The sequence below is a fragment of the Ursus americanus genome, chromosome 5, assembly GCF_024610735.1.
Source record: "Ursus americanus isolate L20-20 chromosome 5, mUrsAme1.1.p, whole genome shotgun sequence".
NCBI lineage: Eukaryota > Metazoa > Chordata > Mammalia > Carnivora > Ursidae > Ursus > Ursus americanus.
In genome coordinates this window covers 75,641,840-75,657,796 of record NC_142131.1, presented here as the reverse complement: position 1 = coordinate 75,657,796, position 15,957 = coordinate 75,641,840, and the positions used below count along the sequence as shown (strand labels likewise).

Here is a 15,957-nt window from a genome sequence, read left to right as displayed (position 1 = left end):
TTTATTTGATTTGAGAGAGACAGAGACAGAGAGTGCACACACGGTGGGGGGTGGGTGGGTGGGAAGGGGCAGAGAGAGAGAGGGAGAAACAGATACCCCATGGAGCAGGGAGGCTATGAGGGGCTCCATCCCAGGATCCTGGGACCATGACCTGAGCCAAAGGCAGATGCTTAGCACCCCATAAAGTCATTCATTTTTTTTTTTTTTAAAGATTTTATTTATTTATTTGACAGAGATAGAGACAGCCAGCGAGAGAGGGAACACAAGCAGGGGGAGTGGGAGAGGAAGAAGCAGGCTCATAGCAGAGGAGCCTCATGTGGGGCTCGATCCCACAATGCCGGGATCACGCCCTGAGCCGAAGGCAGAGGCTTAACCGCTGTGCCACCCAGGCGCCCCTCCATAAAGTCATTCTTGACTTTGTTTTCTTTTCTTTTTCTTTTTCTTCTTTTTTTAAAGATTTTATTTATTTATTGGACAGAGAGACACAGCGAGAGAGGGAACACCAGCAGGGAGAGCAGGAGAGGGAGAAGCAGGCTCCCCGTTGAGCAGGGAGCCTGATGTGGGGCTCTATCCCAGGACCTTGGGATTATGACCTGAGCCGAAGGCAGATGCTTAACGACTGAGCCACCCAGGTGCCCCATTGACTTTGTTTTCATACTCCGCACATAATCCATTTGCAAGTCCTGATAGTTTTACCTTCTAAATAAATCCTGAATCTGACCCCATTTCACATCCCCTACTGCTGCCATTCTAGTCCAAGCCAACATTTCTCTCCCAGGACGACTGCAGTAGCCTGTGAACTGCTTTTATTCTTATGTCATTGTAGTCTCCAGAGAACAATCCGACTGATCCTTTCAAAAAAACCTGGATCATGCTCCTTCCCCCCTTTCCACTCTCCCGTGGCTTTCTATTACACTTTGAATAAAAATCAGAGTTCTTTCCCTGATTGGGTCTCTGACTGCCTCTTTGACCTCATTTCCTACGACTCTAGACCTTTTGCCACTGTTACCTCCTGCTCGTCTTTGTGTGGGTACATTCTCACCTGGGGGCTTTCGCTTTGGTTGTTTCCTGTGCCTGGAATGCCGTCCCCACAGATGATCATCATATGTCCCAAAGTCTACTTCATGGAGGTCTCTGCCTGGATCTTGCCTTCCCAGGGAGGCCTCTTTGGGGTCATTTTACTGAAACTGTGCCCTTCTCTCGCTCTTTCTCCATACCCCGCTGTATTATTCACTATTGTACTTTCGTCATCTGACAGCATGTATTTTTAATTTTGTTTTACTCTGTCTCATTCACTAGAATGTAAACGATATGAGGGCGGAAGCCTTGATTGTTTTACTCATCTCTTATCCCCAGAGGTTTTGTAGTAAGTGCCCAATAAATAATTGTTGAAAAATGATACAACTTTTAAGCATCCTACCAGGTGATCATCTATTTGAACATGTTTAGTGATAGGAAGCTCACTACCTTTATTCAGGACTTTTTTTTTCAAATTTAGTTTCCTTGAATTGTTCATTTTTCATATGTTCTGAAGAGTGAAGTGAAATCTACCTATATGGCTTCTACCCTCTTCTGCCTTTGGGGTGATAATGAAATTTAGTACCTGTTTATACCTGACAGACTTTCAGGTATGAAGACTGTTATTCTTTCTGCTTTCTTTGTTTTCTGGGTGACCAGACCTGACCTGACTTCAGCTGTTTGTCTTTAATACGAGATGCTGTTTAGTCTTCTCCTGCCCTTGTCTGCCTTTTCTGGTTATGTGGAGTTTGTCCCTTTTAAAAAGTGTTCTGTCCAGTCCTGAGTGTTAATCTTAGTGACTAGCTTCAGGTAGAGTAGGTCAGTCAGCCTAAAAACATCTACTCTTTACTTACAGTAATTCAGCCTGTGGTCAGTATAGCTCTTTGCCACCCACATTGTCTTAACTGATTCATGCTGCCTTTGAAACTTCTAGTTTTTTTTTTTTAATGTGTGATTTTATTAAATGAATCCCTCCTATCATTTACTTGTTGTTCTGATTTTTTTTTTTGAGTTTAAAACAGTCTATTTATTTCTTTTAAATCTCACAATTAGATTTGGCCCATTGCTTTTGCTTCACAACTTTTTTTTCCCCCTCAGTTCTAATTGTTACCTAATATATTAATAAACTTTCTCAGTGTATGAACTCAAGAGGCCTGGGTCACTCAGCACGTGCAGTGTATGCTTGAGGTCAACATTTGGGTGTGGTGGTTCAAGTGGTTATAATTCCACGCACCTACTAATCTAACAAGCCTCTTAAGAAGGAAACAAAGATCTTTTGGCATTTCTTGTTCTTTGTAAATGTATTTCAGTTTCTATTGTTCTACTTTTTTTCAGCTTATTGGTCATTAAAAAATTATCTGTATTTCGAAAAGTAATTTTTTATGTTTGGAAATGTGGACATTTGTTTATCTCCAGTTTTCTGACAGTCTTTTTTTTTCCCTCTATAGAAAAAAGTTTAGCAATCTTAACTGAAAGTTAGGAAAATTTGAATCTGAGGCATGTTGCTTTAAAATATTTATGAAGCAAAAATGGATTATTCTTGACCTTCTTCCTAGGTAGTTCCTTAGTGTATACTAGGCTATTACTTTGATGTCATCATCCTATGGATCAGGTTCCTCATCTTTTTTTTTTTTCTTCTAGAGATTTTATTTTTAAGTAATTTCTGTACCCAGCATGGGGCTCGAACTCACAACCCCGAGTTGAGTCATATGATCCCTGGGTCCCTCATTTTTATAGAAGTTTCACTGGAGGGGCGCCTGGGTGGCACAGCGGTTAAGCGTCTGCCTTCAGCTCAGGGAGTGATCCTAGTGTTATGGGATCAAGCCCCACATCAGGCTCCTCTGCTATGAGCCTGCTTCTTCCTCTCCCACTCCCCCTGCTTGTGTTCCCTCTCTCGCTGGCTGTCTCTATCTCTGTCCAATGAATAAATAAATAAAATCTTTAAAAAAAAAAGTTTCACTGGACATTTTCTAGAGTGCAGTATTCTAATGTCTTAAGCTATGTGAAGTAAACGAAAATGTTAGGAGCTCTTTGAACAGTTAGTGACTTCCCATCTTTTTATTGCTCTTCTAAAATCTCTACCCTTAATTGGCACCAGAGTGGAAAATACTTCATGTAATCCAGGAACCTTCGCTGCTTCGTAGGTTTCTTTTTGATGCCATCAGTTTCTCCATGGAATCCTTAGAAGCAGCTGGTAACGAGTGAGACAGGCATTCTTTGTCGTGCTTACTGTCCTAGTCATCTGCTGCTGCATGACAAATGACTCCCAGCCTTAGCAACCTAAAACATGGGTTATCTCACGTCGTTTTTAAGACTCAGAAGTCTGAGGGCGGCGTAACTGAGTGGTTCTGGCTTCCAGTGACTGATAAAGTAGTAGTGAAGCTGTTGTCAGGGGGTGTGGTCATCTGACGGTTCACGGAGCAGCTTCCAAGAGGCTCACTCACGTGGCTATTGGCAAGAGGCTTCCGGTTGCCTCTGCATTTGGCGGAAGGCCTGAGTTCTTGCCATCTAGACCCCTTCATAGGGCTGGCTGTCTTACTCTGCCTACGTCTGGCAGCCGGCTTCTTTCTGAGTGAGCGAGTCAAAAGAGGAGGAGAAAAAGCAAGCAGGAAGCTGTCCGTACCCTTTAGAGTGAGTCACTTAGTCTACTCATACTCAGTTTAGGCTCCGCCTCTTGAAGGGAGGAGTGCTAAAGAATTGTTGGCTGTTTTAAAACACACACACTTAGTCCCGCCCTGCTGCTCAAAATATACACATTTTGGTCCTGTTCTGTTCTCCAAGTTTATCAAACGAATATTCAGTTGAAGCAGTAATTCTCATATAGTGAGTACAGAGCATAATCTTTTCAGACCTTTTTAAAATTACATGTGCCTGGCCATCCCAGACCTACTGACTCTAAATCTAGGAGTCAGTCATGGCTATCTGTGCTTCCAGAAATAAAAAGCCTGAGGTAATTCTCTTGTAAGTCCTCCTCACCTTAAGAACTGTTGGCTTATATTAATAATGGTTACCAAGTTTTTGAGTATTATAAACAGTGAGGATAATTGGGTATCTATGGAAAATTAACATTTCTCATTTGTCATTATCTTCAGTTTTATTGCAGAATTTTGTTTTTTTTTGTGATGATTTCTTTTTAAAATCATTAGTTTTGTAATTTAAGCAAACTGGTGCTAAGCAATTATAATATATTGCATTTCTTGAGAAATATATTCTAGGAAGGAAATTAAATTCAATAGAACTTTAATTATTTTTCTCATGGAGGGCTTTAATGGGAAGTAAACTTTCTGCCAGTATTTCCATTAAGTATCTCAGAAAATAACAGTCTGGAATGATGGGGGAATCAAAGCAAAACAAAAGAACAACAAAAAATGGTCTTGAACTTTGCATTTGCACTTTTTTTTTAAAGATTTTATTTATTTATTGGACAGAGAGAGACACAGCCAATGAGAGAGGGAACACAAGCAGGGGGAGTGGGAAGGGAAGAAGCAGGCTCCCAGCAGAGCAGGGAGCCCTATGTGGGGCTCGATCCCAGGACCCTGGGATCATGCCCTGGGCTGAAGGCAGATGCTTAATGACTGAGCCACCAAGGCGCCCCATGCATTTGTGCTTTTAAGCATTCTTTTCCAGTTACTGATGAACCTTAACTTTTAAATTCTTTAATTATATCTTGTCATTTGGGGGGTCAAGACAATATCTAGGCTTAGGAAGATTATTTAAGGGTTCTGCAAGTTACTAGCTTTCCTCTTGTTTTAATTATCGTGGTGAGCTTAAGACAGCGAAATAACCATCTCTCCTTCTCCTGCCTTGCAAATGATAGTCCTTCTTCCATCCTGTTTATACAAGGGCATATTAATAATAGATCTGAGCCAAGGGTTATATAATACTGTTTCCTGTAGTTGAGTGAAGGAGCAAGTCCCAGGTTAATTCTCCTGACACTCATCTTTCATTTAAGCTAAAAAGAAATTAAAATGATTGAAAACTGTTTGGACATATAACCTGTATTTCTCTTTCCCTTGCTTTAGTTGATTACAGGCATAGTGAAACCAGCGCAACAGCTCTGATGGTTGCTGCAGGACGAGGTTTTTCAAGTCAAGTAGAGCAGCTAATTAGTATGGGAGCCAACGTTCATAGTAAAGCATCAAATGGCTGGTAATTTTAAACCGCATGCATTCTTTGTAGATCTTTGTATAGCTCCACATACCGTTTTGATTCCTTACACTTGTCTTTATATTAAAAACTATTGTGTAGTAGTTGCTGGTCCATCTCTAAGGGGTGAATGAGTAGTTTGACTAGTTTTATGATTTTGAGATCATTATTTCTCTAAGTTTGATCTCTTTGAATTTTGGCAGGATGGCTTTAGATTGGGCTAAACACTTTGGACAGACTGAAATTGTGGATCTTCTAGAATCTTACAGGTAAAAGTTTATACTGTGCTTAATTAACCTAACTTCTTTTTTAAACGCTTAGCCATGTAAATCACAGACTATGACAAGGTAGGCCATAGTCTCTTACGCAGGGATTTTCCTTTTTCTTTTTTTTGAATTCTAAGGAATTTTTTGCCTGATTTTGTTTTTTGTTTTTGGTAGGATACCAATAAGATCCAGTGTGCTATAATACTTTATCTTCTTTCATTTTGAAAAACAGAAGGGGGATTTTCAGTTAAACATGGTAGATACAACACACGTCATTTATTTTTGCATTTTCCCAAAGCCTCGTTGAAATGATAAGGAAGGAATATAAAATGTGCAAGCTATGACAAAGTCAAAGAGATTGGAAGAGGACATAGCAACTGATGGAAGATAGGAGTACATATTTGGGTAATAGAAGGCTAATAGGCCGGTGATGGGTAGTAAGGAGGGCACGTATTGCATGGTGCACTGGGTGTTATACACAACAAATGAATCATCGAGCCTTACATCGGAAACCAGGGATGTACTGTATGGTGACTAACATAATATAATAAAAAATCATTAAAAAAAAAAAAAAGAAGGCTAATGGATCAGTGGTGTTTGACTTAGCAGAGCTAAGAAAACTGAAAGCTCAGTGCCTGCAGAGGGAAGTGCCATTGAGAAACAAACAAGCTTCTTAGAGGCTTACTTAACTCCATCTGAAGGACGGTGAAAGTAAGGGCAATAACAACAACAACAAAAAGAAAACAAAAAAGCCCACCCAGAATTGATTGAAATTGAAATTGAAATTCTTTATGAGGAACATTTCGAATTCGAGAGTCCCACTTCCCCTGCCATTAGATGAGATATCCCTTCCCCAACTTGGTAGGAAGTGGGAAGTTTATTAAAGAATTAAACCACAGAAGCTTTGGACTTGGGGCTACCAGGCTCAGTGGGGGAGTGCGAGTGAGGTATCAAACAGAAAAGTCTACTTACAGACTGAAGGTTGAGATACCATCCACTCCCTTCCACTGCTGTCCCTGTCACCGTTTCCTGTTTGAAGCAGAAAATGCGAGAATTCTTTCCTGGGAAAATAGACCAAACTCAGGGAAAAGAATTAGAATTATAGAGGGTTTGATATTCTTTCAGTGAAATGACCATCTTTATTTATTTATTTATTTATTTTAGAGGTCAGAATGGCAATTTTATTTTTTAATTTTTTAATTTTTTTTAAAAACAATTTATTATGTTATGTTAGTCACCATACAGTACATCCCTCGTTTTTGATGTAATGTTCCATGATTCATTACTTGCGTATAACACCCAGTGCACCATGCAATACGTGCCCTCCTTAATACCCATCACCGGCCTCTCTCTTCTTTAAGCCAGATAGCTCAACAGTCCCCACCTGTGCACATGGAGGTTTTTTGTGCATCCTCTTTGAAGATGAACAAAGTGCTAAGGATTGATCACCAGGCATGTTTGAGGGGGAAAAGTACCCACGATCAGACAACAATAGCAAAAAAAAACCCTGGAACTTGGACGGACTAAGCATCAGTGACCAGAAGAAAACTTCAAAAACTAATAGAAAATATTCATAAAACAGAAACAATGTGCTGGAACTTGGAGGGACTAAGCATCAGTGACCAGAAGAAAACTTCAAAAACTAATAGAAAATATTCATAAAACAGAAACAATGTGTTGTGAAGCAGGAACAGAACACAAATCTTTATTCAAATTTTATGTTTATGAGGGCTACCTAAATTTATCCTGCTGTTGTAGCCTACCTCCTTGTGCTACTGATCCTTCTTAACCTATTCTGCTTTTTCTTTGGTCTGTAGGACCTGCCACACTCTGATAAATTTTTTTCTTTTTTAAAAAATTTAAATCAATTAATTAACATATAGTGTATTATTAGTTTCAGAGGTAGAGTTCAGTGATTCATCAGTTTTTTTTTCAGAACTTATTCATCTTTTAAGATTTTACTTATTTGAGAGAGAATGTGTGTGCATGTGCACACATGCGCGCACAAAGAGAGAGAGCGTGCATGAGTAGGCGGGAGGGACAGAGGGAGAGGGAGAAGCAGACTCCCTGCTAAGCAGGGAGCCCAGTGCAGGACTCGATTCTAGAACCCCGAGATCATGACCTGAGCTGAAGGCAGCTGCTTAACCAACTGAGCCACCCAGGCGCCCATCATCTTATTTTTCTTTTTTTAGCTTCTTTTTCTAAAAATTTAAATTCAATTAATTAACATATAATGTATTATTAATTTCAGAGGTAGAGGTCAGTGATTCATCAGTCTTGTATAATACCCGGTGCTCATTACATCACGTGCCCTCCTTAATGCCCCAGATACCCCATCCCCCCCCTCCCCTCCAGCAACCCTCAGTTTGTTTTCTATGATTAAGAGTCTCTTATGGTTTGCCTCCATCTATGATTGCATCTTGTTTCATTTTTTCCTCCCTTCCCCTATGCTCCTCTGTTTTGTTTCTTAAATTCCACATATGAATGAGGTCATATATGTATAACTTTGATTTAAAAAAAAGAATTGGACAATACTTTCAAAATCCTATGAAACAAATCCTTCATGTAGGTAACTAAAGGTTTTAGCTAAAGTTAGGTTAGATGTATAGATAGATTATGTAGATCTTAGATGAGATATCTAAAGAAGAGAACAAGATAATTTTAAAGGAAAAGATATTCAAAGAAAATATATTTTATAATACATTGATAGCATGTTTTCAACCTATAAGAATCAAAAAAGAAAAAAAATGGATTTGAAGTTAAAATATACTAAAATTTCTTTTATACAAGAACATAAAAGTGTTTTGAGTTGGGTTTTTGTATTTTATTCTAAAAATGTTTTGAGTTGGGTTTTTGTATTTTATTCTATAGATAACAGTCTCAGGTGAAGGGAATGTTTGAAGTATGAAATTAGTCTTGTCATTTTAATTTCATTAAATGGTCATGAAGGTTAGAGTCACAAAGTTCTTAGCAGACCCAAACGTAAATTATGGTATAGCAGGTTTTGTTGTCATTTCAATAATAGCACGCAGAACTTGCAGTCCTTTTAGTGCTAATGCTTTGAATGTTCCGAACATTCTTAGGATGCTGAAAATAGCTCAGTAGACACTACAGATTATCAAATAGCAGGTATCTGAATAGGATTCTAATTATCCTAGCTAACTGGGCTTTCTTCTTATTCTACAGATCATGAAATTATCGGTTATAAATTTCAAATATTTAAAATTAAATTAATGATGTTTGCAGGATTATTGATAACTGATAGATCATTAAAGTTAGAGCTTTATTTATTTATTTTTTCTTTTTTTTAAAGATTTTTTTTATTTATGTGACGGAGAAACAGCCAGTGAGAGAGGGAACACAGCAGGGGAGTGGGAGAGGAAGAAGCAGGCTCATAGCGGAGGAGCCCGATGTGGGGCTCGATCCCATAACGCCGGGATCATGCCCTGAGCTGAAGGCAGACGCTTAACGACTGCGCTACCCAGGCGCCCCAGAGCTTTGTTTTTTTTTAAAGATTATTTGAGAGAGAAAGAACACAGAGCAAGTGAGAACATGAGTGGGGGGAGGGCAGAGGCAGAGGGAGAAACATTCTCCCCACAGAGCAGGGAGCCTGACGAGGGGCACTATCCCAGGACCCTGAGATCATAACCTGAGCTGAAGGCAGATGCCTAATTGACTGAGCCACCCAGGCGCCCCTCAAGTTAGGGCTTTAAACAAAGACATTATACCCTATTCATTTAGCTGTTAAGAAGTAAGAAAACAAAAAATTTGGAATGTTTTAAAATCAATCTTAAAGTTTAAAATAACTGCAGTTAGAATTTTACTATTTTCCCTATTGGAAGCAGGCTTAGTTACTTTTTTGCTAAGCTCTTTAAGAGAAACTGGTCTGAACTGAACTTCCTAGAAATCGTACTGATAGTTACTAGTGATGGCAGAAGGTTATATTTTTACATATGGGATGAAGAAGCAATCTATTATTTCAGTAATTTATGCTGATTTGGGGCTTTTGGAAAATAGCATAATCAATCTGCTTTTCGTATGGGATAACCAAACTAGCAGTCATGTTAAGCTGGTGCCTGTAGAATTGTTTTGTTTTGTTTTAAATGTGGACTTTGCTTCAGAGTATTGTTTATACGAGTGAACAATTAGAAACAATCTTTTAAGAAAATCCAAATGATGCATGTGAGGTAATGAGCACCAGGTATTATACAAGACTGATGAATCCCAGACCTGTACTCCTGAAACCAGTAATACATTATATGTGAATTAATTGAATTTAAATAAAGAAAAAAGAAAATACAAATGATGATCAAAGGTGTGTGTTTTAAGTTTTATTGAGGCAAAGTTCACACCTGTGTAATTCACCCATTTAAGTGTACAGCTTAGTGGCTTTTAGTATGTTTGCCGTGTTATGCCTTTTTTAAAGATTTTATTTATTTAGAGAGAGGGAGGGCAAGCCGGGGGAGGGGCAGGGGAGGGAGAGAGAGAATCTCGAGTAGACTCTGCACTGAGTACGGAGCCCGATACAGGGCTTGATCTCAACGACCCTGAGATCATGACCTGAGCTGAAACCAAGAGTCGGACGCTTAACTGACCAAGCCACCCAGGCATCCCTTGCTGTGTAGTTATTACGACAATCAATTTTGAGAACATGTTCATCACCCCCCCCCCCCAGGGAATTCTGGAATCATCTTCCCCAACTCTTCCAGCCCTAGGCAACTAGTCTACTTTCTGTTTCTATCGATTTGTCTGTTCTGTACACTTAATCTAAGTGGAATGATTTAGTATGTGGTCTTTTTGTGATTGGCTTCTTTCAGTTAGCATAATGTTTTCAAGGTTCGCTCATTCACGTTGTAGCATCCTTTTCCTGACTGAGTGATATTCTGTTCTGTGGCTAGATCACAGTTTGTTTAACCATTCTTCCATTGATGAACATCTGGGTGGTTTACATTTTTTGGCTGTTATGAATAATACTGGTATGAACATTTGTGTACAGCGGTTTATGTGGACATATATTTTCATTTCTCTTGTTTGTACGCCTAGGGGTGGAATTTCTAGGGCATCTGGTAACACTGTTTAATATTTTGAGGAACTGCCACATTGTTTTTCCAAGTGGCTTTACCATTTTATGTTCCCACTAACAATGTATGATGGTTACAATTTCTCCACACCCTCTTTAAATTAACACTTACCATCCTCTCTGTCTTGATTATAGTCATACTAATGGGTGTGAAGTGGTATCTCATGTGGTTTTGATTTTCATTTCTCTGATGAGTAATGATGTTGGATATCTTTTCAGTGTGTTCATGGGCCATTTGTGTATTTTCTTTGGAGAAATGTCTTCAGGTTGTGTTTTCAAAAAGCACTTGTTGGCAGAGTTTACTTTGGATAATGTACTGTAAGCCAAAACATGAATTGTAGCTAGGACATTAAGTACCACTTACCCTCCTTAGGGTATATTCCGTATTGGAAGAAGGACATCATGGGAATCATTGGCCTTAAAGGATGACTCCTTTTGATGATGAAAATGAGTTGGTCATTTTTTTTTTTCTTTTTTTTTTTTTAAGTGCTTCACTGGAATTTGGAAATCTAGATGAAAGTTCTCTGGTTCACACAAACGGAAGTGACCTCAGTGCAGAAGACAGAGAGCTCCTGAAAGCGTATCATCACAGTTTTGATGACGAAAAAGTCGACTTGGATTTGATCATGCACCTTCTGTACAATATCTGCCACGGCTGTGACGCCGGTGAGTGAGTGCTGTCTAAAAGAACTTGGATAGCACTGTGTACTCGATTTCGAAGTTAATATTTTGCATGTGCAGATTTTTACAGAATTCCATTGGCAATATTGCATAAATAATCTCCTAAGTGTCCTAAGTATTACAGTTTAGCAGTATTTGAAAACTTGTGATATAGCTCATTACAGCTGGGCCTGTCGATTGGTTCTGGTTTGTAAAACCAGAGATTTATTATTTAAAAAAATCCTTCTTCTCCAAGGTGCAATATTAATTTTCCTACCTGGATATGATGAAATTGTTGGACTGAGGGACCGCATCCTGTTTGATGACAAGCGGTTTGCTGACAACACACATAGGTAAAAGCTAAAGCTTTATATTTGTTGCTTTAAGTAACAGATAGGTATCATAGTGTATTTTCCCTTTCCATTGTCAACAGATACCAAGTCTTTATGCTTCATTCAAATATGCAAACATCTGATCAAAAGAAAGTATTAAAAAACCCACCTGCTGGCGTTCGAAAAATAGTAAGCTTCATAAACTTTTCTTTTGTCCATTTCAGTAGTCATTGGTCCTGTGCTCCTATTAACTGTAACGAACATCCCCTTGCAGATTCTTTCCACCAACATTGCTGAAACCAGCATCACAGTCAACGATGTTGTCTTTGTTATTGATTCTGGTAAGGTGAAAGAGGTATGTATGGATAAGTTGTATTTTGTTTAGATGAAGAGCGTTAAGTTACATTCCAATAAGTGCTTTTATAATTCACTTTAGTGGGAAGATTTCTGGTTCTGCATGAATTTAACATAGTAATTGTTGATTTCTTTAAAGTGAATATTTTACCCTAAGCAGTTCAGAATGTAGGATCTAGTTATTGTAACAGATTATACAAAAAAACTAGCTTCTGCTGATTAAATACTAGGAAGAAAGTAAAGCGTTGGCTAGTTACACTGTGAAAGTTTTGACACAGTGTGGGAATTGGATTACATATTTTGTATGCCGTCCTTTCCTACTACATGTGGGCACGCACCATGTCCCGCTTGTTCAGTGTTAATCTCCAGGGCTCCACATGTAGTAGGTTTTCAAAAGATATTTCGTTCAAGAGAACCATCCTGAGACAGTGTGAGTGGTCAGAACCAGAGTTCAGCAAAGGCCAGTTAGCAGCCGCACGGTCCCAGCACTTGCTTTTGTAAAAATAAATTTCACCGGAACACTGCCCTGTTCACTCTTTTGCCTGTTGTCTGTGGTAGCTTTCACACTGCAACTGGAATAGTTGTAAAATAGACCCTCTACAAAGGCTAAAATATTTACTGCCAACCCTGATATGAAGAAAAGACAGCGCTTATTTTCTTTCAGCATTGAAATGCTCAGCAGTTCTCTATCCCCTTCACTTTGGCGGATCCTTTCACTGAAAGGATGGAAAGTGATAGAGGTGGTTGATTTTCAAGGAAAGATACTATCTGTGTTGTGGAAAGCAAATGTTGTCTGTTCTAGTGGATAGAAATGCTCATGTTTTAACGTGGAAAAAATTTGTTAATTGCTTTATAATATTTTCAATGTAATTTTTAGGAGTATCTTACAGAAAATAAAATTTTAGTATAAAATTTGGACATTTCAGTATAGTTGGATACTATAAAGAAAGGGATACATTTTATTTGTTTTGTAAGAGGATAATGATGAATATTATCACTTAAAGTCTGAATGGTGAGTCAGTGAAAATTCAGGTTTTATTGCCCTGAAATTATCTAAAGCTGATGAAGTGGATTTTGAAATTTCTCTGGGTGTCATTCATCAGGTAAACCCCGGTTTAGAGCATGATGGTAGTGTCAGAAGTTAATTTACATACAAAATTGACAAATGTGACATTTTATTAAAAACTACTTAAGTAGCATCTTTTCTTAAAATCCCGTAATTAAACTGTTATGAGACCACATTTGTATTTGCTCTATATAGTTATTTTATGAAAGGGAAAGTATAAGTCATTGAATGATTAAGTATATATTCCAGTTAGGAATGCATTCTTTTAAAATCTTTCTCTACAGTAAATCTTGGCTTTAGATGTTTAGGGAATATGAGGTAATAATGGTTCCTTTTTATTCTCTCTTTTGTAACATCCTGGATAGGCTAACTGCGTTCATAGCTCAGTAGGGGTAAAATGGAACAGATTACAAATTCTTCACTTTGGAGATAGGATTGGTTCAGTCATTATTGTTATTATTCCTCCAGATCAGCTCTCCGGCATGCATTTTAGAAACTGTCTTTCCCTGATCACTCCTATCCCTTGTGGTGCTAGCAATCTGATAGGAAATGACCTCAAGAGAATAGATCGGTTTTCTTCAGTCTTGATGTCCATGAGTACTGACTGCTCTTATCCAACTGTAGCAGAGAGAAACAATAACTAAGCAAGGCACGGAATGAGGATGTTTTTACAGCTCTTCTGAGTTTATTTTTCATTCTTTTTCCTTAGAATGTTTGTAACCGGAGATCTGGATGTTTTTTTTCTTTAATCCATGCCCCATCCCAATTATCTAATCAAGAGGGGCCTTGAATGAAGCTTGGCATGTTAAAATATATTCATAATATTTCTTGCTATTTCTTCTTAAACACCTTTTATAAAAGTTTTAATATGAAGATAACTTAAATATTACAGAAATCCTTTGATGCACTGAATTTTGTTACAATGTTAAAAATGGTGTGGATTTCCAAAGCTAGTGCCATACAACGAAAAGGCAGGTAATGTATATTTAATGTACATTCATTCATTCAGTTGCCTATAAAATGGAAACATTTTGATATGTATTACATATTTAACGTATATTCTGCTTTCTATATAGAATGTTAAAATTTTCATGTGAGTCTTAATTCTTATATTGTTTCTGCAAAGCAAGCCATTTTAATACTTTCTTTAAAAGTTGAATTCAGGTTATGTTAGAAATTTTTGACTAGTATAATCTGTCCTCAGAAGATGTAAGAAACTTAAAAAACAAAATTAAAAGGAAAATATTTTAACCATTTGCAATATAGGACAAAGGGCTAATTTCTGTATTAGGCAAAAAACTCTTTAAAAATCAGTTCATAAAGACCAAGACATTAACCTCACATACACCTCATATATGCCAGAATAAGTGCAAATTAATGAGGAAATTTTTTTGCTTATCACCAGATTGGCATTGATGAAAATGTTTAACAGTACCTACAACGGAGTTGGCAAAAGCGTGGGCCAGTAAGCTTTCCTAGTTTGCTGATGGGAGTGTCAATTGCTGTGACTTCTTCAGAGGACAGTTTGAAACTGTTTGTCCAAATCTACCCTTGACCGGTGGATTCCACTTCTCATAATTTATCCTGAGTGGACCTGTGCATGTGTGCAGAGACGTGTTGAAGAATGTTTTCCGCAGCACAGTTTGTATAGTGAAAACTCTGGAAGTATTGTAGATAAATAAATTATGCTGTAGCCGTACAATGGTATAATAGATAACTGTTCGAGGAAAGATGTGGATGTATGTAATGTTATGCGGAATGAGTTCTTAGAATATATTATTGGTTGAAAAAAGTAAGGTGTAGAACATGTGTCTATAGTATTTGTGCTAAATATATATATATATATATAGAGAGAGAGAGAGAGAGAACTAAATAAATATATATATAATGCTAAATATATATAAAATAAATATATATTTATATGTATATATTTAGGGCAGAAATGCATTGTCAGATTTGAGAGAAACATTAAAAAACAGTTGTTGACTCTGAGAAGGAGGATTTTTGGGGCTCTTTGAAGGAAGGAGATTTAATTTTCATTTTATTTTTTTGTAGTTTGGTTATTTTAGTACGTGCTTGCATTGCTTTTTCTTTTTTAAAAAAGGGAAGATTAAAAAGTATCCTATTTTTCAGTAATTATTTGACTAATTTTTTTTGCATTTTTACTAATGGGAAAACATCACACACTGAGTTTAAAGCAGTGCCTCATATGCTGAAGATGGGGGATACATTATTTCCGTACTTTATAATCTCATAGAATGTTCTTGAGGGCTTGTTGCTGTTACCATACCAGTTGTTTTCTTATGACAGTGGCTTGATACACTAGCTAGGTTTATAGGTGGCTAATTGTATGTTATCTAGGAGGAAAATCAGAAATTGTAGGAATTTTCCTTGTCATCTTTTTCAACCAATTTTTTTGACAGCCATCACTGTGCAAGGGTTAGGGATGCGATGGTGAATAAACTATAGTCTGATGAGTAAAGTTTGAGGTGGGGGGGGAATGGTGCAGTCCATCCTGGAATCCCGTGAAGTGAGCAATTTTAATACCATGTGATTTGTGCTATGACTGGATAATGCTTCTAGGGGAGTGAAGGTAGAATCTGAGATAAATACGAATAAAGAGGCGTTGTGGAAAGACTGTTCTAGCAGAGGCAAGGCATGCACAAAGGCCTACAGGCAAGAGTGAGCAGCAGAGTTGTTTGGATGGAGTTTAGCTTAGAGGAGAATAGGGAAAAATGAGCGGAAAGAGGGAAGTTGTGGATATGTCCTTAAGGGTCATTTTGTGTCTCCTCTCTTTGTTCTTAATAAGCCAAAGGATGGCACGATTTTAGAATTCTTTCAGCTCTTTGAAGAATGAATTGGTAGAGACAAAGCTGATGGCAGGAGGACCCAGGAGGAGGCTCTTTTCATTAATACTTGCATTTACAGTAAGGGAGAGATGACAATTGTCTGGATTGCGAGAGCGTTGGTAGAAGATATTAAGGAGAGCGGTATTGGTGATCATATGTCCAGGGCTGCGGAATAGTGTGGAGTCAA

The 15,957-nt window shown here is 38.0% G+C and overlaps 1 protein-coding gene across 2 annotated transcripts in view; it reads left to right on the top strand.

Annotated features, from left to right (window-relative positions):
• The window catches only part of YTHDC2 (YTH N6-methyladenosine RNA binding protein C2), a 67,203-nt gene that overhangs the window by 24,360 nt on the left and 26,886 nt on the right, over positions 1-15,957 (top strand). For both annotated transcript variants that reach the window (XM_045794909.2, XM_087862377.1), the window contains 7 exons: positions 5,040-5,166; positions 5,367-5,432; positions 10,997-11,175; positions 11,426-11,522; positions 11,603-11,690; positions 11,776-11,856; positions 13,814-13,896. In XM_045794909.2, coding sequence (XP_045650865.1) covers positions 5,040-5,166; positions 5,367-5,432; positions 10,997-11,175; positions 11,426-11,522; positions 11,603-11,690; positions 11,776-11,856; positions 13,814-13,896 — 721 coding nt within the window. The remainder of the gene's footprint in view (positions 1-5,039; positions 5,167-5,366; positions 5,433-10,996; positions 11,176-11,425; positions 11,523-11,602; positions 11,691-11,775; positions 11,857-13,813; positions 13,897-15,957) is intronic.